This window comes from Pithys albifrons, chromosome 21, assembly GCF_047495875.1.
Source record: "Pithys albifrons albifrons isolate INPA30051 chromosome 21, PitAlb_v1, whole genome shotgun sequence".
In the NCBI taxonomy this organism is placed as follows: Eukaryota; Metazoa; Chordata; class Aves; order Passeriformes; family Thamnophilidae; genus Pithys; species Pithys albifrons.
The window spans coordinates 11,577,138-11,604,505 of NC_092478.1; the positions used below are offsets into that span (position 1 = coordinate 11,577,138).

The window sequence follows — 27,368 nt, forward strand, 5'->3', positions numbered from 1 at the left end:
CCAATCAATTGCCAAATACTGCAAAATATTAAAATATCCTGGAATTCAGCTGAGTCCCAATGCACATACCATCAGCTCTTTACAATAAAATTCTGCTAGCAACATAGATATCTCTCCATCTACTATAAGCAAAAACAAAACCCCTAAACCAACATAAAGCTACATTTTCTGCTCTGTAATTTTCTTCTGGGTTTAAGCAAAAAAGTAAGGGGGAAAAAAAAAGGAAAAAAGCTTCCAGGTGCAAGACCACTGCCCCTGCCCCAGATCCCTGATGCATGAAACATGCAATTTATACATCTATGGAAATTCACTGAGGAATGCATATCCTTTTATGAGACCAGACAGATGTGAAAAATGTTATTTCTGTACCATGGAAACAGAATTTAGGTAGCATCTAAAGCCTACAGTTGCTGGGGATGCCGTGAGTGCCCCCAAAACCAGGACTCCGAGCCAAGTTAATGTGGGATAAGATAAAAAGGTACATTCTTTAATGTCCAGGCTTAGGGCTTTTTGGAATACATGATGACATCTCCATGCTCCCCCAAACACTGGTTTCCATGGCTTTTATAATATTGTCCACCCAATTGTTACTTTACACATCTCTCAGTCCAGCCCCAGTCCCACCCCTGTGCCATCCCCCAGGATTTGGGGCTGGGGTCCCTCAGCTCTTCTTCCTCAGGCTTTGGATTTCTTCCAGTGTTCTTAGTCTCAAGGTTGTTGGCTTATGTTTGGTCTTGTTCTGCAGGCCTTTCTGATAGTCTTCAGCTCTAGTACCTTGAAGAGAGCCTAAACAGCTAAAAGAATTTGAGCTACTAATCTGTGGTAGGGGTTAGGATATATAAACAATGAACTTAGGCTGCCAGAATACCAGCATACTAAAAATCTACTTTGCTACAGCTACAAATACTTCTAAAATCTATAAAAATGAAAAATCAGAAACCCCTTTGGCATCACTGGGAATAAAATCAAATAAGTTCAAAATCATGAGTAAAAATAACTGAATTGCAAACATACTTTTTAATGACAAATTTGATTTTGTCACTCGCACGGATGATTCTTTCAAGGCGTGGAATTCCAAACCATGTGGGACTCCGGAAGGGGACTCCTTCTGGCAAACCTTCAACACGCAAGTGCTCGGAATTCAATTCAAACAAAGCATAGGGAATTTTCACTGTCTCTGAAAGCCCCAGAGCTTGGGCTGCAAATAAAGATTAAATGAGAGATTACACACTCAAATGGGTGAAATTTCATCTCAAGTGACTTTAAGAAGCTGTGCTACTCAGAGATAACAGAAAAACCCAAACAATAGAAACATCTAAATAAACAGATTTCCTATTATTTTCTGTAGAATAAATATAAATGGGGACTTGGTTCAACTTCTTACAGATAACATCTAAACCTGCATTGCCTTGTATTTTCTTTTGAGAACATTATTTCATCCAAAACCTTTTGTGTACATACTATCATCTCTTGTCACACAACTGGAAAAATTATGGTCTACTATGCTATTATAAAAACTTTTATGTCAGTTATAGGAAAGAGTCAGTAAAACAAAGGTAAAAGGAGTCAAGATTTCCATCTGCCCTAGTATATTTCTGATGCTTAGGTAAGTACAGTAACATTTAAACAGAGGAGTTTTAAAATGCAGCAGTGCTACAGAACAGTGCATTTAGAATTTAACTTACCAAACTTTATATTAAATATTTCTTCTACTTCCTGTCTTAGCTTTGTGATCTTGGAATTCCAATCTTCTTTCCCTGAAAACCAAAAACAGCTATGTCAGAGAATCACTCAGTTCTAGAGGTACATTTGAACACATTTCTTCCCACATAAGGACTTGAAAACAATCAACACAATCACATCTGAGAGGACAAGGCCACACAATGGAAAATCTATTTAAATGTAGTTACTACTTTTAAACACTGATCCAAGTGGGAGAACTTGTTCTTCGGAGCCTTTAGATGCAGAAAGAAATTATTTTATTAGTGGCTTTTACAAAGCTGTAATTAATCATAGTATATAACAAAAACACGTTTTAGAGCAGAGAATGAGGATTTAAAGACTGTTTTGCTAAACCTTTTTATTAGCACAAAAAACCCATCCTCAGTCATATTCTCTATTGTAAATAAAAGCCAATTATAGGAATGCTAGCCAGTGCAGACAATTTGTAGCTTAGATAGAGAAGAAAGCAAAGTATGTGATATAAAAAGCACTTATTTTCTAACAAATGGCATCATACTTCACTACTTTTCATCACAACCTACAAGTAACTGCTACTGAGCCAAAACCATTCCAAGCTGTGGAATGCAAGCAGGTAGGAAGCTATACAGAAATTTTTTGTTTCCAAATTATATTTTTGACTCAGAAATTACCTACCTTGTTTGTTTCTAGTGTCTTATTTCCATGGCAAGATGCATTATTATGTCTTGCAGCCCAGACTACTTATTTGATAGATTTCACAGGTATTTAACATCTACATTTGTACTTATTCACATGTTGTAGTCTCAGTGGCAAAGAAATCAGACTGACTAATTTAGTTCAAAAGATTGAAGTGTTATTCACAAACTATCTGTTGAGAGCACAAGATTACCATTTTGTAAAAGACTAGTATTTTGCTTAAAAGCAGCCTAATATTCTTTAGCAACATTAAGCATCTGCACTAAGAAGATCCTTGGTCCTTGCCTGGGAAGGTGGTTTTCACCTGTCTCTAAGCCCAGGACAACATTTGCTGTGTTTGCCTGTCTGACACCAAACCCTGGACCTTGATAAGCTTTGCAGGCATTGCTAATTCCAGAATCGCTTATAAGGTAGTGAAAAATATAGTGAAACAACTAGTGAAAGAAATAATATTCTGAACACTCAAACAGTCTGAGGTTTAAGAATCTTCATCACTACCCACCTGCTCTTTCAGAAAGAGGATTTTAGTAGCTGATTTTTTACTGCTACCATTGGCAGTTGCTGTCAGGACTTTGAAAAACCCCCACCTCGACGCTGCCTTTTCCTCTGCTGCAACACTGAACACAGATTTTTCTGCTGAACTACCCTCTTCCTGAATGAGTTTTTTCTTAAAATCTAAATAAAATCCACAATACGTTGTGTTTCTGTAAGACAACTACTGCTTACATGATTATTAAATCATATTCCTTTCTTTTTATTTCCTGCATGTGAGCTGTGTGTGGAAAAATACAGGAAGCCCTCGATACCGGTTTGTGTTATTATTACAAGCAGAGCCGTACTCCTGAAAAACCCAAAGAGATCTGGATTACATACTCCTGTAGCAAGAGCAAGCCAACACACTCCAATTCAGGGCATTCTGAAATAAACTCCAAAATGATTCTCTTCCCATGTTAAAGCTACTTCATGCTTTGAAGAAGTTCTTACAACTGCTTACTAAGAGCCCAGGATCAGCTGTGAAATGCCAAGGGGCTCCAGAGCTTTTATTCAGGCCAGGGCAGTAACTTCACTTCCCTGGGGCTGTGAAGGTGACCCAATGTAGTCATTCAAAGGCAGCAGGACTGCACCATGATCCCAACAATCCAGGAAGCCATCCTTGTTCATAGTGATCAGTTAATTCCTTGCAGCCCTCATGAAGATCATGCCTGCACACTCATCACACAGGGGTTACTTCTTGAAAAAGGCTTCACTGCTCCAGATCCATTTTCCCACCAAACACTTCCATTCCCACTTGGAGACACCACCTGTCTTACCTGCTGTGTTTGACTGAGTAACTTCGGTTGAAGTGACACTTAGCAGCTCTGGCCTGCAACCAGGACACAAATAATCTGCTTATTCCTGACACAAATTAAATACTACTACCTATTGTGACATGAATTGAAGAGTTTGAATTTTTCTATTATGCTTTCCACATTTGTCAACATGCTACAAAGATATTTTGGAATACTTATCCGGATTGCAAATACCCACTTTATAATGCAGAATACTCAATTTGCCTATTTGGTAACCAGAAACCAAATGCTTTATGACTTCACAAAATCAAGTGCTTGATTACACATAGGGTGTTTGGCCTCTTAAGAAAACCTCCATTTTTAGGCATTAAACTAAGACTTACCTTTTGATCACAAATTTTATTCTCTTGCCCACTTGAATTATTTTTTCAAGGCAAGGGATTCCATACCAGGAGGGACTCCTAAAAGGCATGTTCTCTGGCAGCCCTTCAACATAGAGGTCAGTTGGATGAGCTTCAAATTTCTTGTATGGAACAGCTTTGGGCTCGGTGCTTCCCAAGGCCTTGGCTGTTGGATCAAAATACATCCAGTAACTGGACAGATTGGCCAGTCAACCTTCATTAAAAGCTAGCTGATACTAATTCTTCAGGATGTTGCAATTCTGATCTTAGAACCTGGGACAATGCAGGCCATCTAAATCCAACAGAACCCAAGTCTCAGCACATCAAAAACATAAAAAATCTGCCATATTGTATGATGTTCCTGCTGGGCAGTCACAATACCAGACTGAAGATTACTGGATTGCTCACTGGGGCATCAAACAGTGGTTTTTTCCAAAGCTTTGAGTCTATAATAGAGCATCATGCAATATTTAATTCTAGCTCTTAGGAAGCTGACTATTTTTTCATATTGGAGAGAACATGAAAATTCGCCCAGAAACATTCTAATACTAATTTTAATGATACTACAGTGGATATAAGTAAGTAAATGGCTAGTTTATTCACCATCAAAGGAAAAATATCCAAATAGGAAGGAACTGAGACCAACCAGAAGAACTATATATGACTCTTTTTTTTAAAAAAAATATTGCTTTACCTTGTATAAGCAGTAAGCTAAAACATTCTTTTTCACTCAACTTCCAGGATTTTAAATATTTGGAAAAAAACCTGATCAAAGGTCTCATTCATGTAGATGCTCAAAGGAAGGAATGAAAACAACCTTCAAAAATACAAAGCTATAAAGAAAAGAAAATAATGTACTCACCAAACATTTCACAGAAGAGTTGATCCACCATCTTTCTCAGTTTGCTCACTTTGGCATGCCACTCCTCTTTTGTTGTATTTGAGACTGACACAGAACAAAAACAACATTCCCTAATTACTTTGGTTTTATTTTCAGTTCAGTTTACAGCATGCATAATCATCCTGCATTTTCAGGTTACACAGAAAATGCTGTGTGGAAGAAGTATGGATTCAACTTGGAAATAGAAAAAATAATCATAAAAGAATTAACAGAATATTAAAACTGAACAGAAATCCACTGAACCAGTGATATCACTCTTCCTACAAAATACACACAGTGCTTCGGGCTGAAGAACTGCAATGCTTTCATCATCCACCTCCAATCTGCAGTCCCATTTGGAAATGGGATTATATTTTTGCCAGTGTCATCTTCTGGGGAATTATCCTGGTATTCAGTGCAGAATTAGACATGCATATAGGATGAAAACCTGCCTTCAAGGGATGAAAGGATATATAATACAAATCACTTTTTTCTTCTCAATATGTCCTTGTGACCAATAAGTGAAACCTGTTGAGGGTTTTTGTGAAGCTCAAACAAGAAGCTGGCCTAGCTGCCATGCCGTGGGTTAAGTCAGCATGCAAAAGCAACAGCTTGTGCTCCATAAGTGCACCAGGCTGGGCTATCACCATAAGCACCAGTTCACGTTTCTCCAGCCATTCCTGAGCCAAACCATCACTGCCTGACTGGTTTGTCTTGCAGCCAATATCAGTCTCCTCAGGGTTTCAGGACTGAGGCCATTCCACAAAACCTTTCTGACCGGCCTGCTTCCCACAGGAATGCCAGTGCAAACCATCATTTCCTCTGCCACACTGATCCCATTCCTCTCCTGCTGGGGACACAAGCTAGCAGGGGCTATGGACAGAGCAGGACATTGGACATGGAGCTACAATGAGGAGAGAGAGTGGGGGCTGGTGCTCCGTAGCTCTATCCTTTAAGATGGAGTAGCAGAGACAGTGAACCACTGGGAAAGAGGGAATCCAAACAGGAAGCAAAGAAAACTGAAGGAAAGGAAGCTCAGACATCTGTTGTCTTCTGTGTTCCCTGAGATGTTATTGCCAGCTTCCACACATGCTCTCTTCTCTTAGAAAGGATGCAGAGGTCACACATGAATATCACTACAAGTTGGTGATGACAAACATTTTAAGGAACTCTTCATAATGCTGTGCCACAAAAATTGGTTACTACTAGTTTTCTTAGCATACAGGGGGGTTTTATGAGAAAAGTAATGTACTTACTTTGCCTTCATAATCAGTACAGCCATATTAATATGACTAAAACAACAGAGAAAAGGGCTAACTTCACCCACATAGAAGTACAGTTGTGGCTAAGGCTCAGTGATTAGCCCACCTACTATTTTCGTAGTCTAATTTGGTGCTTGAAGAACAGTAGGTTATTAAGACCCAAGAAGTTTATTTCCTTCACAAATAAAGGCACATTCTTATGACATAATTGCTTTCCTTAATTTAGATCCTTAATATTCACCTTAATAGAGTCTTTGATATACTTTTTACAACAGAAGACTATGAGTATATAATGCATAATGATGCTGCCCTAGTGCAAACACTGCTGTCTATTTGCTTGTGTTAGTGTCAGAACCAAGGACTTCTTTGGTATTACTAAAAATTCACAGTTCAACCAGGTTGAGGGTGCCAGTTAGCATTTTAGTTTTGGGAGCAATTTGTTTGCAACTGTTGTTTCAGGCATACAACCTTTCAACACTTGGTTTAACTGGACATTTGAAAAAAAAATGCCCTGAAGCCTAAGAGACAATAGAATTCAACTGAAGGGGAAAAAAAGACAGGGAAAGTAATTTACCAACTAGTGCCCATGCAAAGGTAAAATTCTTTTAAAACTTGACTCTTTTTCAATGCTAAACTTTTTTTTTCCCAGCTTGAGAGGAAATAAGTTCATGGGTGCAACTGGAACAAAAATCTATTCCTGTACTCTTAAATTTCCATGGTCATTTCTGCTTTCTTGGATGGGTCTCAATGAAGACAAGACATATAAGATCATGCATCTGCTGAAGGGTATTCCTGATGGGAAAAGTGGTTGGAATGTATTATCTTTGCATCACTATATGCAAATAGAGCCCTGTTATCCAAGCAAATAAGATTCTACAATAATAAATGTCATTGTAACCACTATGTTCATCATTGCATTTCAGTTAACCTAATTCTGGAAAATACCATATATAAGCAATTATTTCACAGTACAGACAGTTCCAACTCTATCAGCTGTGAAAACTTCTGCCTTTTCTCTGTATCTCAACAGACTAACACCTACCTCAAAGTTTTTCCTTCTGACCAGTTGTCCCAGTTCAGCAAGCTGGGACCAGTTTATCACTGTGTGGGTGTGACCGAAGCTGTGGATTCTAAACCCTCTATGCCATTTCCCATCAACTGTTAACAATGGACCATTTGCAGCATCTGCCCAGGGCACACCTGAGCTTTCCGGCTGTGAAACACATCTGTGAGATAAGAGCTGTGATAACTCCCCTCCAGGGAGTCCTTGGCACCTCCACACCCACCTGAGGGGTCATCTCTGCTCATGGGCCAGCAACGATTCCAAAATCCCCCCTGACTCACAGAGTGAGATCCCCCAGTGTGGAACTCCCTGCCCTGGCGGAAGGACTGGGGGCTCCCACCTGCACCTGAGGGGAGAGAATCTTGGGCGTTTTGGGAATGGGGCACCACTCTTCGGATCCAGAGGCAGACCAGAACTGTGACAGGAGGAGCCCACCACTCTCGACCAGACTGTGACATCATCTGCACCAACAGGTTTTTCACCTCCTTTTCCTTTGTACTCGGGGGAAACACGTGGGTCTCAGCACAGGGGCCAACAAACCCCATTGTGTTTGTGCCCCAGGGGGTGGGTTACACTGCTGGGTTTTGTGGGTTGAAACCAATTTCTCCTTGTGCTATTGCATTTATTGTAATATTGTTATTATATTGTAACTCTGATTGATAATCTCTCTTGTGTTGGGTTTGTTTCTCCTGCTGGTTTACCTTTAAATCAGCACACCAGCTGAATCAAACCCATTGACAGGGTGTTAGTAACACTGGCTTGGATAACCTGTGGAAAACTGCTGTCCCTCTGTAGCTAAAGAAAATTCAAACCAGAGAAATTACTTGCAATGTGTTATTAGTAAGAGCAAATTGTAGCCACCACTAAGACTGACAAATATATCAGAGTGTACTTGTACAACTCACACGTTTGAAGACCTACCTGATGTAGCTGGTTTCTCCTGCGGAACATCTGTTGAATTCAGAAGTTCCTGCCTAAAAAATGTAAGGTACATACTTTAACAGTGACTGACAGTGAGAAACCAGGCTCCAGTTACAGCCCCAAATTATTACTGAAGGGTATGGAAAAAAACCCCCAAACAAACCAAAACCAAAGAACTCCCCCGAGGGCATCATGATCCCCAACACTAAATTCCAATTTACACCAAAGTATCATAAAATCTAGTTGGAACCCTACTGATAAAACATTTTTCATGCCTGATGCCCATATCCACCTGAGCCATAACATTTAATGGTAGCATACAGGTTCCATTAAACTTACTTCTAAGACACAGTTCATCAGAAACAAACATCTAAACTGATGCAGGAAGGATTCTTGATTTTTGATTTTCACATTTTATAGGTTTTAGGAACACAGTAGCTTTAGCAAAGTAGATTTAGTGGATTAATATTTCCAGCAGCTTGAGTTTAATGTCTTTCTATGGCTAGCCACTGTCCCAGAACAGGGAGCTCAAATTCCTTAGCTGTTTAGTCTCCTTTTCAAGGTACAAGATTGAAGGGTATCAAAAGAAGACAAAAACACAGGGCAGAGTGACCTAGAAGAATAAACACTGGAAGAACTCCAGGAGCCCGAGGAAGAGGAGAACTGATGAAGAGGGGGTCTCACCGACCCCAGGCCTAATTCCTGGGGAGTGGGACTGGGGCGGGACAGAGGTGGAACTGGAAATGTGTAAAGTGATGATTGGATGGATCATATTATAAAAGCTATGGAAATTAAAGCGTGCCGACGCACGCATTGATGTATTCCCGGGCGAGCCTGGATGCTCATTAAAGTCACTACCCTTTTATCTCCTACCAAAATTTGGCTTGGAGTCTTTTTTACAGACTTTTAAGGCATCAAAACCAAAAATTTAACCTCTAAAAAGGAAAACTTCAAAGCAGACTCTTCTGTTTCTCAAATACATCTAGTTTTATCCACATTTGAACAACCAAGAAATTCAATGTTTCTCACAGAGCCAAAGTGGTTTTTGAGCTGCTTTGGTTACCACACATTACAATACCAATACACAGCATAAATTAATTTCTGTTAACAACTAAGACAAATCTGACAAGAGCAGGTGCCAGCATTGCATAATGTTAAAATGTGTGCATAGTGTGTGATTTTAAATGAGACAAAAGGTAGAACTATGTTTCTTTTTCTTTCCTAGTTATCTGCAAGTGTCAGGATGACAGAAACTGGCCAGTAGCTTTCAAACAGAAGCAACCAGTACCCATGGTAAAGTAAGCATGCACAAAGGCAAGGGCTGTAACTACCCCCAATTCTGAGCCTGACCACTGCAATCAGTAGATTCCCACCCACTTCAAAACTCTTGGATTAGGCCCTACACCACTGATACCCAAGGAAACATCAGCTATTACTCACTGCAGCTTCCTTTAAGCTTTAAGCCATCCCTGTGTACATCTGAGGTCTTCACATATACTACCTGATCTACCTCCAAACACACAAAGGACATACATTCAACTAAACCACACAAACCAGTGTATCTTGGCCTCAAGTCTGCCCTGGAAGATGTCCTATACAGATACAGAGACACCTTGATACAGCCTTCCAGGAAGGAAAAATAAAATAAAAGCACAAGCTGAAAATTAGGCTAGGATCCTCAGGTAGCATCAAATATCCCAAAGTCAATGGCTTTCAACATGTACTGTAACTGCAGAGATTTGAACAGTACAAAGATATCTGTTCATGACAAGAAGTCCATAATACTGAGGAGATCTGTCCAGAGATCCGTCCATCACAACTGCACTGTTCTGCTGGTCTGATAAGCTGAGTTTATCAGAGTAAACACCAATTAAAAACTCCTCCTTAGTACTCCAAATGAATACATCAGTAGAAACCAGTTTAGAAGTTCTTGAAGATAAAATGAAGCAGAGAGAAACTAGCAGAAAACAGTGAGTAATATATAGACAAAAATGCAAAATTCCTTACTTTTTAATCACAAACCGGATCTGCTCCTTTGCTAGAAGTATCCTCTCCATGCGGGGAATGCCATATGTGGATGGACGCCTGAAGGGGACACCTTCTGGCAGCCCCTCCACACGTAAGTCTTCCTCACTTGCCTGGAAGAGTGAGTATGGAATAGACACTCGACCTTTTGCTTTTATAGCTTCAGCTTTAAAGAAAAAGGAGAATAAAAACATTAGACTAGCCTGTGTCTCTATTCAAATTACTTGTTTCGTATCACTCTGATAAACATTATAATTAGCAATAGGCAATAACCCCTCATCACGTTGAAACATGCAAGCATTCATGTTGTGGGGGATTGGTTTTGTTTTACAGCAAAATCACTACGATCCATGGTAAACAAGCTGCAGCCCTGCAAACATATACAGATAGAGAATCCTTGTACGAGGATCTTTTCCCTTTACTCTGTTAACATTTAGGAACAGTTAAAAGTTAATAACAACTGCACTCAATAGAGTGAACATTCACACCATTTTGGTTTTGTTTAATAGTCCATTTTGAAAGAGGAAGTTACCTAATTATAAAACAAGCAAGCTTCAGTTCACTAGCTCTCACTATTATTATTTGTTACTACTATTGGCTTATTGGAGAAGGGGCATGCATCCCTTCTCTTCAGTGAATTACTAAAGTTGTGGTGTGTTTTAGAAATCCAAGGAACTACTAATGAAATAAACAATACACTTCTAACACTGTTGAAAAAAGCATGGCCCCACTAATGAAATCTTTAACGGAAATGAAAAGCTACTTTGTAGGTCATGCAACAAGAATACTGACTGTCTGCAAATAGTTCAGTACATTCTGTTCTTTGCTATGGAAATTAGATGAAAAAAATGATTTGAGGAAAGAAAAACAAAGCTAAACCCAAATTAGAGTACAGTGATGTTGTGACAGCATTTTTGAAAGCAAAACTACTGAGGCCACCTTTTCAAGCAACTTAGTGTAACATCTACGTGGCCTGTGGTTCAGACATTGTCTATTCAAAATGCTCTCATTAACTGGCAAAGTCTTAAATGCAATAAAACCATTTAGGTATTTCATGTATGTGGGTAACACACTCTTTCAACCACCTTGTCCTAGTTCAGCAAGCTGGGACCAGTTTATCACTGTGTGGGTGTGACCAAAGCTGTGGATTCTAAACCCTCTATGCCATTTTCTCATGAACTGTTAACAATGGACCAGCAGCAGCTGTCCAGGGCACACCTGAGCTTTCAGGCTGGGAGCTGGGTGTGAAAGACATCTGTGAAACAGGAGCTGTGATAACTCCTCTCCAGGGAGTCCTTGGTACCTCCACACCCACCTGAGGGGTCATCTCTGCTCATGGGCCAGCAATGATTCCAAAATCCCCCCTGACTCACAGAGTGAGATCCCCCAGTGTGGAACTCCCTGCCCTGGCGGAGGGACTGGGGGCTCCCACCTGCACCTGAGGGGAGAGAATCTTGGGTGTTTTGGGATTTGGGGGACCACTTGTCAGATCCAGAGGAGGAGCAGAACCTCGACAGTAGGAGACCATCACTCTCCACCAGACTGTGACCATTATCTGCACCAACAGGTTTTTCACCTCCTTTACTCTGGGCTTGGGGGAACCACGTGGGTCTCAGCACAGGGGCCAACAAACCCCATTGTGTTTGTGCCCCAGGGGGCTGGGTTACACTGCTGGGTTTTGTGGGTTGAAACCAATTTCTCCTTGTGCTATTGCATTTATTGTAATATTGTTATTAAATTGTAACTCTGATTTATAATCTCTCTTGGGTTTGTTTCTCCTGCCAGTTTACCTTTAAACCAGCACACACCTAGAACCAGAATATTTCTCAGGACATTTATCACAAAACAGGGAAGCTTTGAAAACAAGTGTGTATCTTAGCACGTATCCTAGTCTTCTATTAGTCTTGTACATATGTCACCTTAGTCTTGTATGTACGTTAATCTTCTATTCTGATCAGAATTGAGTATCAAAATTTTACAAAACTGCAAGGAAAATGATGTTTTAATTAGACTTGGTTTCAACTGGCAAACAGAAGATGGCCAAAATTGGAGACAGAGAATACAATCATGGACATGGACACAAACCTGAAGATGACTCAGCAAATAGACTAATGAAACCCTATTAAAACTTGTGCCAAAGGAGTTCAAGAACAATCAAAAGAGCTGTTGTGTATCACACCAGTCCTTCATTAATGTAGATTTGCAGTCATATACCTCTTACAAGAAATTAACAAAAAAATTATTCTCAGCCCTGGAGGCTGTTGTGGCATGTGGTGAAAAGCTCAACAAATTCAGCAGACAAGTGTAACAGGTCAACGTCAGTGAAATCCAGACCACTACTCAGCATCAAGTAAGAATAGCTTATAGTAACAAGAATCCTCTCTGTTCAAATAACCAATAACGGGTGAGAGTCTTTATTTCTCTTAAATCAGCAAATGTTTTAGCCAATACACTTCAGAGAGCCTAAGAACACCATCAGCATCATAGTCTGCAGTGAGGCTTCTTGGATTTGGAATCTTACATGTTTTTCCATAGAAATCCCACTGAACATAGCTTTCATTTTTATAATTTAGTCTGTATATGTAAGTCACTCAAAAGTAATCCCATTTAGTTTTCATCCAGATGCAAAACTATAATTTCAGACACATCACTTGTAATGGATTACAGTGACTGACATTGCTAAAATATTTTGGAGCTATAGAAGCCAAAATATTGAAGAGCATTCTGGGAATTCTGGACATCCAAAACTAATTTCAGTAAATGGGAGACTGTATGTCTATACAGATAGAAAGAAATAGAGGAATTGGTTTGTGAATCAAATGTTGTCATCCACAGGGAAAAGGGGCTAATTTAATACCATATGGCCTGCTATGGAAAGGGAACAACTCAGTATTCAACAGACTACACAGGAAATCTTCAGGCTGGCTATGTGCAAACTCCAAAATCAAAATTAAAGCAATTCATTAAGAATGATGCTCCTTTTTAGAGCATTTAAAATATGGTGAATCAGACTGTGAACTGTTTCAGCTTGGTGTGAGTTGCTTTTAGTGGGCTGTTTAAATGTCAAAAGATAGTCACACACCAAACATGTGATAACTCCAAATCACAAGGTCCATTCTGAAAGTACTTCCATGTTTTGTGGCAGATGAGCAACACCATTTGTTTTGAAATCTTTGCTTACGTTGTTTTAGTCTGTGATATGTGGACACAAAATAAATCTAGAGGCAACATCTGGAAAAAAATTCCAAGTTCTAACACATCTGATCCTTTTTCCTGCCAAGAGTCATTAACATATAATTTTTGCTTCACTGCAAATCAATCATCATCAGTGAGTGGCAACCTCTCCCTACAGCCATTCTAACAAGATTCTTTCACAAAAGAACTCGGTGTAATTACAGAAAAAAAGACAGTGCTCTCAAATGTGGGTGCCTTAAGACACGAGCACACTGGAGCTCCAGGAATCTGAACACAACCAATAGTAAGTTTTGCACTTTGGTGTCAAACAGAGACAGTCCATTTTAAAATTAACCCATTGGTGCTCTCAGTTCTGGTGTGCTCCTGAGCAAACAATAAGATGAAAGTCAAAGGACTGTCACTTACAGCAACAAAGGACTAGAGGCAATGGTTTAGAAAGGTGTGTAACACATACCATATTTTTTTTCAAACACCTCTTCAACTTGCTTCCTTAAGTCTGAAATTCGTGCATTCCATTTTTCTGCAAAGAAAAGGACATGTCAGACTACAAACAAAACTGAGAATCTCTTGTAAAATCTGTGTTACCACTAACTGAAACATGCAGTGTGCTTTTACTGCTCACTTGCATACAGGTGCCTGCAGGGTACAGTATAGCCTACACCTTAGAATACATAGATACTTTCAGGAAAAAAAAAGTACAGAATAAAATGTTCAAGATTACCTCCCAAACTTGTATATTAAATCAAGTTTAAAAAGCCCACAACACAAACCACATTAAAGTAACTTCCAAAAATGATTTCTCTTCAGCAGATAGGTCAGCAGCTCTCACAGCCATCGGGGTCAAGGCAGTTTGTACCTAAATCTGTGTGCTGAAAAGCTTAATTAGGGAAGCTTGATAAAGCTTGTAGTGAGTACATGGAGTTGTTTTGGTGCAAATCTGTATAACTTATGTGGGTCAGGAGGCATCGTGTCATCCTCTACCTAAATCCAGCATTTCTCTAAGTCCTGCTGTTGCAAAACATCCTCATAAATCCTACTTCTCGAAGAAGACATAGGCGGCAAGACAGAAGTTAATCCAAATCCAATCCTGTGTCACATGGACAGCTGGATTAAATGGCAGAATTTTAACATCTAATTTTCTGACTGTGAGCACATGTTTTCACTGCTTTTCTACTATCTCAATGGTTTTAGGAAAATACAACAACTATCTTGAAGATGGTACCAAATGTTGTCTGGCCTTTTAAGCAAGTGTACTTACAGCTTATTTGTTGCTCCAAAGACTTTAATCTAGCAACTACAGAGGTCAAAAAATGAGGCCATTCAAGCTATTGTACTTCCAGTTGTCAAAAAAGTCTTGTATCAGACAAGCCAGATGATTGAATTTTGAGTCTGTGTCTAAAGAAACTTAAATATTCATTCTCAGACCAATGTACACAACTTTGGTGTCCATATTTAAACTTGTATTTTTTTACTGTAGTGCAATGGATATCCATAGGACAGAATGCTTCAGATGTGGGCAAGAATCAAACCTTTTTTAGCAGGGAAGGGGTGTTTTGGCATGCTGCCTTGCATCCACACAAACTCTTCCTTCTAGTTACCTGGAAGATCATCTGCATTAATAAACCCATTTATATTTTGAAATTAAATCCTTGTGGATAAATTTATACAATTACTTCTGCCACCCTTCTACTGCCACCCAGTAGTGTACAGCTTCTCATGTGATAAACATGTCTTGAGCTCAATGTTTTCTGTTCCTGTGTCACTTGCTCCTTACAGTATATCCTCCTTTAACAGCAGATACAGACTTGGATGAAGCGCTCTCTGATTTCAGCACAACCAACAGAACAATGGATTAACAGCAGCTTTACCAGAAGAGTCAGGTAAATACAAGTCAGAATTGGCTGTTCTATAGGGGAAAGCCTTCTTTTATGCCACAGAGCTGGTGAACTCATGTGGACAGTCCTGAGACAAGGTATTTAAAAGGCACATGTGTTCTGGAGTGGAACCCACGTGAAAGTGTGAAGGGTTCATCAAGTTCTAAGGCAGACTTGACAAATTATTTCCTCTAAAACTCAGACCAGTTTTTGTCAGAGGGACAACAGGCAGGAAGAATGTCATACCATATTAAAAAGCAACCATATAAAAAATACTGTTCTGAATATTTGTGGTTGTGCAATTTTAGGACACACAGCTCCCACCCAGCGTGGTCTCCTAAACAAGCCATTAAGCTGTCTAGGCTTCATTTTTCTCAGTTTCCAAATCTCCCAATCACTGGTCAAATATACCATGTGGATCTTTTCAACCTACTACTTCCATGTCTCTCTCCCTCCAATGGAAACACTACAAGGATTAATAATGAAACACACCAAATTACAGGCATTTTCGTTCACAATGGTGGATACACAGAGAGCAAGCAATTGGAAAAAAAATCATAAATGGCTCACATTTTGATCAGCACACTGTTTTTTTAGCTTTTTTTATACTTTATTAGTAAGTCAAACTGCTGAGATATTTCAAAATTCAGAGGGATTATCAGGTAACCAGTGTGATGTTTTTTATATGATAGTCAGCATTATTAACCCTTGGATCCTGACAAATTCTTTCATCACACACTTTGTGCTCATATAGCAAAGTTAATACCTACCACAAAACTAAGCTGATATTCTGTTTTGGTAATCACTGCAAAGCAGTCTGGTTTTCCCAGAGGCACGAGAGTAAGTGGTGGCTTCCTTCAATTCTACATAGATACCTTCGGTTATATAGGAAGCACCATCCCAATTAAATAACAACCCTGAAAACTTCTCCCATCTGTCCACAATCTCCTCAATTTATCCAAGTCTCTGCTCCATGCAATATGTTCCAGATAGCATCCACTACAGCTGGGGCAACCCGCACAGTGCACACACAGCGATGCTCAGGTACTGGGCACACTGCTATTCCCATCACCATGCCACAGAGTACCCCGTGGGGAAATAAAACAGAAAACACACAGCTCGGCATGGAAAACACAATGTAACTCTGAGAATGCTGCAGCCTGGCAAAATCTGTACTCAACAGTGTGTAAAAACAGGGGAAACCATACACACTTCGCATCACTGTGTTAGTGAGAAAACAGCTGGGGGACTTTATTCCCCACTGAAGTGGTTTAACACAACTGCAAGACACAACTTGAACCTTTTGAGCTTTTTCTAAAATCTAAGAAATCAAAAGAATGTGGAAAGAGATTTTTACTGACAATGTCAGTTCCTTTCAACAATTTTTTAGCCACAACGAGTTGGTTTACACATTTTTCAAATCAAAACCTCCTTCCCAGTGTCCGAGCTACAGGGACCAGGATCAGTTTATCACTATCTGGGTATAACCCAAAACTGTATTCTACACCCTCTCTGTCATTTCTGATGCATTGTTAATATGGATCGTAGGCAGCAGCTGCCCAGGACACACCTGACCCATCAGGCTACAAGTTGGGTGTTGAAGAATCCTGTGGAACAGGGGAGTGTTTCTTTGTCTTAACACCAATGACTTAGGTGTGGTAACTCTCCTGGGGGAGGCATCAGCACCTTCACTTCCAGCCTGAGAGGTCATCTCTGCTAATGAGCTATTGGGGACTGGCAGCTGCAACAACTTAGACCATCAAAGATTCCAAAAATACCCCATGACTCACAGAGTTAAATCACCCATTGTGAAACTCCTTGCTCTGCGGGAGGTACTGGGCATTCCCACCTGAACCTGACCATAGGTAATATTTGGGGTTTGGGATTTGCAGTACCACTCAGAGCATCCAGAGGGGGACCAGAATCTTAACAGGACTGTGACTGCCATCGTGGACAAGACTGCCATAATTACTTTGATAGAACTGCGACTATCATCCTCACCAACAGGAATTCCTTTCCTTATAGTTTGCACTCAGGGGGTCTACATGGCACTCAGCACAGGGGCTAACGAACACCATTCTCCTCATGCTCCACAGTGCTGGCTTCTACATCTGTTTTTGTGGGTTAAAACCAGTTTTTTCTCTGTATCACTGTATTTATTGTGATCTTTTTGGTAAACTGTAACTCTGACTTGTAATCTCTCTTGAGTTCAGTTAATTTCTCCCACTGGTTTACCTTTAAACCAGCACATCTTTTGGAACCCAATGTGGGGCAGGAGAGAGAAGTCAGAATTACAATTTCATTCAAAGAATTTGTGCATTTCAGTACAGAAACTCACTGATTACCATGTTGCTCTGTGACTTCATGAGGGTGTTGTGCATAACCCTGTATATATTTCTGCATATGGGGAACTATTTGCCTGTCATGATGCTCTTTGTAAGACCAGAAATAGGGATGAAAATTGCTTTATTAATATGCTATATTTATGTCGTCATAACAGCAGAGGCAGTGAGTTTCATTTGGAATATGTGTATTCACTCTTTTCACCTGCCCTGCATTCAGTTGCTACATCTGGGGCCTCATTAAAAATTGCACCCAGCCTTGTGGGAGGAACAGCAGGGAATGGTTGTTTCCACCCTTTCACCTCTTTCTCCCCCTTCAGACCTGCTACAACAGTCTTTGAAAATACCGAGTTTCCTCTTGACACTAAGGACAGCATAATCTTGTTAGTGTTGCTTTGTCTCCTCTGTACCATCTACATCATGCTTAGGGTCAGAAAAGGGCCTTATAGGGAGGTTTGCTGGGGGCCTGCCCTGGGAGAGGAGAGGCACAGGAAGTGGGAGGACATGGGCCAGTATTTGGAGATTCTCTCCTACAAAGAACTGGAAATTCACGCCTGAATAACTGCAGGACCCTGTTAGAATAACAAGCTATGTGAGAGAAAATGCTCTGGCAGCCCCAGAGGTGTGCAGCTCACAGCAACCTGCTGGGCCCTGGCCACTGCCTGCTGCACGCTGCTTGGTGTGGTACAACACCATCAGGGGGAGAAGCAAACCCATACAGTTGTCCACCCAACACAAGGCTGAGACAGAGAGAAAGGGAAACAAATCAACCAGCACCATGTCCACACAAACCGTGGAGGAGCCGGAAGGACAACAGAAACTGGTATCAGTTGCCCCCGTCCAGAAAAGAAAATCAAAGACCAAATCAGTTCGTATAGTGAATGACAAGGAAGAGGCAGGACCTTCACATCAAGCAGAAGAAACGGAGCCAGAAATAATCACACAGTCCCTATCCCTGGGTGAGCTGCGTGAGCTCAGGAGAGAGTTCACACGACAGGCAAATGAGTCCATCTTGACCTGGCTGCTCCGAATCTGGGACGCCACAGCCAATGATACAATTCTAGATGGGAGTGAGGCGAGGCAGCTGGGATCCCTGTCTTGAGATGTGGTCATTGATCAGGGCATTGGAAAGAGGCAGGTAACTCTCAGCCTCTGGCAGCGACTGTTGTCAAGCGTGAGGGAGAGATATCTTTGTAAGGAGGACCTCCACGTACAGCAAGGACAGTGGAACACGATGGAACAAGGTATCCGGTGCTTAAGGGAATTAGCCGTACTGGAGATAATCTTTTCAGAGGATGAGAGATTTCCTAAAAGTCCAGATGGTGTCCAGTGCACATCCCAGATGTGGTTAAAATTTGCACGGCTTGGGCCAGAAATGTATTCTCGCTACCTTGCAACATTGCAGTGGAGAGAGGGAGAAGACAAGGTGGGTGCACTGGTCAGCAAACTCAGGATTTATGAAGACACTGTCACTGCTCCATTACAAGCCCACGTCTCAGCTGTGGAAACAAAACTAGCTGAACTCAAAGAGAAGGTGGAAGAGGGCTACCAGAAGCTAAGAGAGGAAATTAAGGAAGGAATCTTCTTTCACATCTCACCAGGAAAAACGAGAGTCTCTGCAATCAGGAGCAGGCGTGCCCCAGCTAAGGAGAAAGGGTACACTCCATGTGGCAACCTATGGTTTTACCTCAATGAACATGGAGAAGATATGAGGTGGGATGGGAAATTCACCTCTAAGCAGCACGGATACGTGAACTGAATAGAGGAACAAGAGCCACAAGAAACTCTTCAAGGATAAATGCTGCTCCAGTCTCTTGTGAGAAAGACTCCAGAAGGTATAGGAGTGATGACATCACGTTTGATCCTCTTGAAGGGACCGCCAGTTCATATTTACAGGAAGAGCGCAGTGAGTACCATGACCAGAACTAGGGGAGCCCTGCCTCTAGCCAGGTAAAGGAAAGGTACAACGGGGTCTATTGGACTGTGTAGATTTGGTGGCCTGGCACATCAGGCCCACAAAGGTACAAGGCTTTAGTTGACACTCGTGTGCAATGTACTTTGATGCCACCAAGATATGAAGGGGCAGAATCCATCCCTGTTTCTGGGGCGACAGGGGGATCCCAACAGCTCACTGTACTGGAAGCTGAAGTCAGCTTGACGGGGAAGAAATGGCACAGACACCACATCGGGACTGGTCCAGAGGCCCCGTGCACCCTTGGCATACATTACCTGAGGAGTGGGTATTTCAAAGACCCAAAGGGAGTGCATTGGGCCTTTGGCATAGCTGCTGTGGAGACAGAGGAAATCAGACATCTCGCCTGGTGTCTCAGAGGACCCTTCTGCTGTGGGATTGCTGAGGATTGAAGACCAATTGGTACCGATGGCCACAGCCACAGTGCACCGTCAGCAGTACCGAACCGACCGAGACTCTGTGACTCCCATACACAAGATGATTTGTGAGCTGGAGACCCAAGGGGTGGTCAGCAAGACTCACTCACCCTTTAATAGCCCCATATGGCCAGTGCAGAGTGGAGGCTGACGGTGGATTACCGTGGTCTCAATGAGATCAATGCCCCCCTGAGTGCCGGACATGCTGGAGCTTCAGTATGAGCTGGAGTCCAAGGCAGCCAAGTGGTGCCACCATCGACATTGCCAATGCCTTTTTCTCCATTCCGTTGGCAGCAGAGTGCAGGCCGCAGTTCGCTTTCACCTGGAAGAGGGTGGAGTACACCTGGAATCGACTGCCCCAGGGGTGGAAACACAGTCCCACCGTTTGCCATGGACTGATCCAGACTGCACTGGAAAAGGGTGAGGCTCCAGAATATCTACAGTACATTGATGACATAATTGAATGGGGCAACACAGCAGGGCAGGTTTCTGAGAAAGGAGAGAAGATAATCCAGATCATCCTAAGAGCTGATTTTGCCATTACATGAAGTAAGGTCAAGGGACCTGCTCAGGAAATTCAGTTCCCAGGAGAGAAATGGCAAGATGGACGTCGCCAGATTCCAACAGAGGTGATCAACAAAATAGCGGCTATGTCCCCTCCAACTAGCAAGAAGGAAACTCAAACTTTCTGAGCCGCCGTGGGCTTTTGGAGGATGCATATCCCTGAGTACAGTCAGATTGTAAGCCCTCTCTACCTTGTGACACGGAAGAAAAATGATTTCCAGTGGACTGGGGGCCCTGAACAACAAAGGGTTTTTGAAGAGATGAAAGAGGAGATTACCCATGCAGTAGCTCTTGGGCCAGTCAGGACAGGACAGGATGTGAAGAATGTGCTCTACACTGCAGCCGGGGAGAACGGCCCATCCTGGAGCCTCTGGCAGAAAGTACCTGGGGAGACTCGAGGATGACCGCTGGGATTCTGGAGTTGGGGATACAAAGGATCTGAGGCCAGCTACACCCCAACTGAGAAAGAGATCCTGGCAGCTTATGAAGGAGTTCGAGCTGCCTCAGAAGTGATTGGCACTGAGGCACAGCTCATCCTGGCACCCCGACTACCAGTGCTGGGCTGGATGTTCAAAGGAAAAGCTCCTTCTACCCATCACGCCATTGATGCCACATGGAGTAAGTGGATCACTCTGATCATGCAGCGAACCCGGATAGGGAATCCTAATCGCCCTGGGATTTTGGAAATCATCACCAACTGGCCGGAAGGTGAGAGTTTTGGATTGTCCTCTGAAGAAGGGGAGCAGGGGACACGAGCTGAGGAGGCCCCACCATATAACCAGCTACCAGAAGAGAAAAAGCGATATGCTCTCTTCACAGATGGCTTCTCTCCCATTGTAGGGAAAAACTGGAAATGGAAAGCAGTCGTATGCAGTCCCACATGCAGAGCTGCAGAAATGACTGAAGGACAAGGTGGATCAAGTCAGGTTGCAGAGCTGAAAGCTGTTCAGCTGGCTTTGGATATCGCTGAACGAGAGAAGTGGCCAAGACTCTACATCTACACTGACTCGTGGATGGTGGCCAATGCTCTGTGGGGATGGCTGGAGCGTTGGAGAAAGGCCGGCTGGCAGCGCGAAGGGAAACCCATCTGGGCGGCTGAGATGTGGCAGGACATTGCTGCCCGGGTAGAGAAGCTGAGTGTGAAGGTCCGTCACGTAGATGCTCATGTACCCAAGAGCCGGGCTAATGAGGAGCATCGTAACAACGAGCAGGTGGATCGAGCTGCCAGGATTGAAGTCTCTCAGGTAAATTTGGATTGGCAGCATAAGGGAGAATTGTTTCTAGCCCGATGGGCCCATGATGCCTCTGGTCATCAGGGCAGAGATGCAACATACAGATGGGCTTGGTACCGAGGGGTGGATCTAACCATGGACAGTGTCTCACAGGTTATCCATGACTGTGACACATGTGCTGCCATCAAGCAGGCCAAGCGAGTGAAGCCTCTGTGGTATGGTGGACGGTGGTTGAAATACAGGTATGGGGAAGCCTGGCAAGTTGACTACATCACACTTCCCCAGACCAGGTAAGCACTGCGTGCTGACCATGGTAGAGGCAACCACTGGATGGCTGGAGACATACCCCGTATCTCACGCCACTGCCTGGAACACCACCCTGGGCCTTGAAAAACAAGTCCTGTAGAGACATGGAACCCCAGAGAGAATAGAGTCTGACGATGGCACCCACTTCAAGAACAGCCTCATAGACACCTGGGCCAGAGTGTACATCATTGAGTGGGTGTATCATATCCCCTACCATGCACCAGCTGCCGGGAAAGTTGAGAAGTGCAATGGACTGTTGAGAACCACCTTGAAGGCGTTGGATGGGGGACTTTTAAAAACTGGGAGCTGCATTAAGCAAAGGCCACCTGGTTGGTCAACACCCGAGGCTCCATCAATCAAGTGGGCCCAGCCCAATCAGAACCCTCGCATACTGTAGTTGGAGATAAAGCCCCTGTGGTACATATGAGAGGTGTGCTAGGAAAGACTGTCTGGACTAGTCCTAACTCAAGCAAAGGCAAACAAAACCGAGGGGGTTTTTTTTTCTCAAGGACCTGGTTTCACTTCAGGGGTAATGTAAAACGATGGCGTAACATGTGTACCAAAATGGGACGTGATTTTGAATGAAAATTTTCTGTAATGTTTCAGTATGTATATATATATATATATATATACACACACAAGGGGTGGATACACCCTAGTAGGAGGGGCCAGAACCAATTTATCACTATGTCATTTCTGACAGACTATGAATAATGGAACTTTTTTAGAAGCTGTGCAGGGCACACCTGATTCCTCAAGCTACAAGCCAGGTGTTAAAAAACGCTGTGAGACACAAGAGTGTTTCCTTCTCTTCACCCCAATGACTCAGCTGTGATAACTCCCCTCGGAGAAAGAATCAGCGCCTTAAGATCCACCTCTAAAAAGAAGGCATGCACTCCTAGAGCATGCGATTGTCTAATACCGTTTTATAAACAAAGCAGAAAAACAAAACATATTTGATTTTTATCTTACCGAAATTGAATATTTGCCCTTTTTTTCTTCTAGTATAGGTAGCTCCACTGGTTGACTTTTGGCTGGCTCTTTTTGGTCTCTTTTTAGCGGGCATGTAGTCATCGTCATCTTAAAGAAACATAAATATATCACTGGTTTAATGTCCACAGAACTCATGTGTAACACTGGAACTGCTTTGAATTTCAAAACTCTAATGCAAGTATTGGACTGGGCTTATTAGGGCATCAAATTGCCTGTCCTAGTTCAAAAGGTAGGATCAGCTATCACTGTGTGGGGGTGATCAAAGTTGTGTATTCTACCCCCTCTATTCATTTCCAACGGACAATGGACCATTTGCAGCAGCTGCCCACGGAGTTGTTGGCACCTTCACACCCAGCCTAAGGGGGCGTGGCTGCTCATGGGCCATCAACAGTTCAAAAATACCCCATGGCTTCCAGAGTTAATCACCCTTTGTGTGAGTCCCCGACATGGGGCAGGAACTGGGTGCTCCCTGAGGGTACATAAGCGGTGTGCAAGAAGACCTTGGGAACCTCTCATTGGATCCAGAGGAACAGCAGGACCTCGACAGGGGAGACCACCACTCTCGACCAGACTATAGTCATCACCTGCACCAACAGGTTTTTTCACTTTCTTTTGCTTTGGACTTCGGGGAACCACGCGGGTCTCAGCACAAGGGCTAACAAACCCCTTTGGGTTTGTGGCCCAGGTCACTGGGTTATACTACTGGGTTTTGTGGGTTGAAAACAATTTCTCTTTCTGTCAGTGTATTTATTGTAATATCTTTCATTAAATCTGACTTATAATCTCTCTTGTGGTGGGTCCATTTTCTCCTGCCGGTTTAACTTTAAACCAGAATATTGCCCTAAAAATTAATTATCTGAGTAACTTTAGAAAGCTCCAGTTCCCACCTGTGCTGCTACCTGTGTAGGAACAACCTGTGTAACAGAGCCTCTGCAAGGCACAAGAAAGCACAAAGCAAAGCTGCTTCTGTACTTCCTGAGGAAAACAACATTGTGTTTTGAAACATGACTGCACATCTCACAACCATAAAATGACCAAGAAAAAGTAAAAGAAATCAGGAAACTAATTGTGCAGACACAGACTGAAGATTAGTAGGGGGTTTTGACTTAGGAAGGTTTTGAAGCTGCAGGCTAGGCCTTGTAGCTGGTACTTTTTGGTACCGAGATGAGAACACTGAAAGTTAAGTAGTCCTGTGAGAAAGACCAGCAGACTAGTAAAAACAAAATGAGATAAGAAGGGTTTGAGAGAAGCAGGCATGAAAAAAAGAATGTGGAGGAGATAAATTTTTCACACAACAAAGAACATCTGGGCAGAAATAACATCCAATTAGAAGCTGTAATAAAGGTTATGGACGTCGCGATACAACCTCTAGAGTTTGGCTTTGGGCGGGATTTTACAATATATATTGTGGAACTTGGAGTTAGAATGTACTTCCTGGCTTGCCTTTTTTTATTCTTTCCTTTTCTTTCTTCATGGAGTGATTTAATAAACTATCTCGTGTGTGACACCTCTGTGTTCTGTCCCTCTTCTTCAGCCACCACAACCTACAGAGTTATCCACATTTGGTGCTACCGTGTGACGTTTTTCCTTTTTTGCTACTTTACGAATTTTGCACCACATTTGGTACTTTCTGTGTGAGTTTTTCTTTAAGAACTTAGAACCACAGCAGACTACACTTTTTTATCTAACTGGAGGTAAATCCTTCCACTAGGAACTCTCAAAACACAGCACCGAGGTTTTGTCTACAACAGATCAAAGGTGCTCAAACCTGTTTGGAAACACTGCAACAGTAAGGGATGCAAATGAAAAGCCATTTAACAGGTCAACTCTGCCTTAAACACACACAAGTGGACAGACAGGAAAACTGAAACCCCAGGAATTTTTCAGTGAGCTGCTACTCAGCCAGTCACTTCCCAATCCACCTCAATCCTCCCCTATGTTAAGGACGTTTTAAGACTCTCCAATTCCCAATATCTGCAACCTTAAGAGAAAATATATGGTTTCAACAAAGAAAATTTCACATACAGAACAGCATGCACCCAGGTCACTAAGGGTACAATTTACTTAGGAAGATATTGACGTATCTTGCACTTATGCACTTGTATCACATTCTGTCAGACAAAACCCTTTCAGACCATTTTACTTTGGGCTAAAGGCCTTTTCATATACACAGGACTTAATGACTCTTCTCTTCTTACCTTTTCTGGTGAGGCAACGTAAGAGTTATCTTACTGCTGGAGGTAAAAGTATTGTCAGAAGCATTAACTTTGTCCTAGATGTCCTGTTTCCTAAACTGCTAATTGGGTGCTCTCAACCTTTATCTAGTTCCAGAAGCAAGCACTGCAAAAGCCAATCTCAGAAGTGTTTTAAAGCTGTTATGGGGACATGCAATTCACAAATACAAGAAATACAGCTGACTTCCAACTGAGATTCCAGCATGAAAACAACAGGGACATTGGTTAGTGGCTTTACTGCCATTCAGATGAGAAAGTGGGGTGCAAGTACAAAGGTTTTTCTTTCGTATTTCTCGACATGAGGCAAATAAATTGAAGCTTCACTTATGCCACCTGTAACACTGTCTTTATAACTAAAGTATGTTTATAAAACAATGTGTTCTTCAGAATGAAGCAATGCTATAACATCTTGTCTGTTCAAGGAGTATTTTCAATTAGCAACACTTGAAACACATATCAAAGATGCAAATTGCTGACAGGCTCCAATTCAAAACCAGACCAGTAAGTCCAATAAGCTTCAGGATATTGTAACATCCAGGATGCAATTTCTGGACTAGACATCTTTACCAAAAAGTGCACAATCCAAACTGCAGCCAACGCTGGCACATTAGACTCTTTATTCAGTGCCAAGTAGTCTGGGCACTGGAAGGCAATTTTTTGGATATGAAAATGCCTAATGCACTGAAATCCATGAACTGACCTTCGCCAGAGAACGCGACGTCGGAATCCTCACTTGTTTCTGAGGAGTCATGCTGGGAGGCACCTGAAGGGGAAAAACAGGGCAGCTGAATGATGGACACAGACAAGAGTTTTCTAACCAAACACTCCATGACTTGGCATTTAAATTAACATTTCTCAAAGAAGCCCCTTGCGCTCACTGCAGGCAACAGAAGCAGAACCAAAGAGATTTTACCCTAAACCTTGAAGCAATTCCAGACAACGGAGCTGAGGATTACACTTGCTAAACTGTGTGTGCAGCAGTGCAGAGCTGGTGCTAACAACAGTAGGAAATGCCTTACTCTTGCCTTACTACGGTTAAAACAATCATAAATATTTTTCCCTTTGTGATCAAGGATTACTGAATATATAAACAGACACTGTGTGCCACCACTGACTATGCACTTTTTCACCATTTACATGCACTCGTGCTTGTTGCACTGTGATTTCTGTAACAGGCTGTTTAACGGGTGGCAAAGGCCAACAGTGAAACATGGGAGGGAAATTCATGACCACAAATGCTTTCACTGGGGCAGTGTGCACCAACAAAACAAACAGGATTAGACTGATCAAGAAAATTACATCAGAAACTATACCAAAATTAAGTAGCCGTGGTTGAAGGAGCATTTTTTAGTTATTCCAGCACACTAATGCTGCACCTGTGCATTCGGAAGCATGTCTGCTTTCAGATCTTTGTAAGCTGGACCATGGTATCACTTTGGGAGCAAGTCTGAAAGGACGCTCTCTTTCAAAGGCTCTGCACATGATGTTGTGTATAGTAGAGACGGGGCAGCCTCTACAGAGACACCTAACCGGAGTGTATTTAAACTATGTCAAATATATTGTCCCCCCATGAAAAACAGAGTATGATGTTTTGGTCTAACTCTGAGTGAGTGCTGGGTAGATAACCACCAAAGGCAAGGTACAACAAAGGAAATGAATTAGATCGTATTTTACGAGACGTGAAGATAAAGTCATAAAAACCATAAAAACAGCTGTCACATCAACTCATCGCTTAGAACCTTTTCTGAGAGCATCAGAAAAGAACAAAAAAAACATGAACAATTTTTGGAGGACAGTCACAACACTGACAAATGGTCCATCCAGTCCAGTACCAAATCCCTGAGAAATAGTCATAATTAAGAGACTTGTGCAAAAATCCAAAGCACATGGTCACAAATTTCTGGAAGAAAAATCCCAGATGGGACACCTCTTTTTAAGGCACATTAAACCAAGTGTTTCAAACATTAAAGCAAGGGTTTTTTAACCAAGTATTATCATCACT

General features: G+C 42.1%; 1 protein-coding gene across 9 annotated transcripts in view; it reads right to left on the minus strand.

The window, feature by feature from the left end:
* The window catches only part of GTF2I (general transcription factor IIi), a 130,397-nt gene that overhangs the window by 16,836 nt on the left and 86,193 nt on the right, over window positions 1–27,368 (minus strand). For 8 of the 9 annotated variants that reach the window (XM_071575231.1, XM_071575225.1, XM_071575224.1 and 5 more), the window contains 10 exons: window positions 26,067–26,129; window positions 23,112–23,219; window positions 13,888–13,953; window positions 10,221–10,404; window positions 8,214–8,266; window positions 4,950–5,033; window positions 4,070–4,253; window positions 3,708–3,760; window positions 1,686–1,757; window positions 1,015–1,198 (listed from right to left, as the gene is read on the minus strand). In XM_071575231.1, the coding sequence (XP_071431332.1) occupies window positions 1,015–1,198; window positions 1,686–1,757; window positions 3,708–3,760; window positions 4,070–4,253; window positions 4,950–5,033; window positions 8,214–8,266; window positions 10,221–10,404; window positions 13,888–13,953; window positions 23,112–23,219; window positions 26,067–26,129 (1,051 nt within the window). The remainder of the gene's footprint in view (window positions 1–1,014; window positions 1,199–1,685; window positions 1,758–3,707; window positions 3,761–4,069; window positions 4,254–4,949; window positions 5,034–8,213; window positions 8,267–10,220; window positions 10,405–13,887; window positions 13,954–23,111; window positions 23,220–26,066; window positions 26,130–27,368) is intronic. The other variant, XM_071575228.1, reaches the window with a different exon arrangement.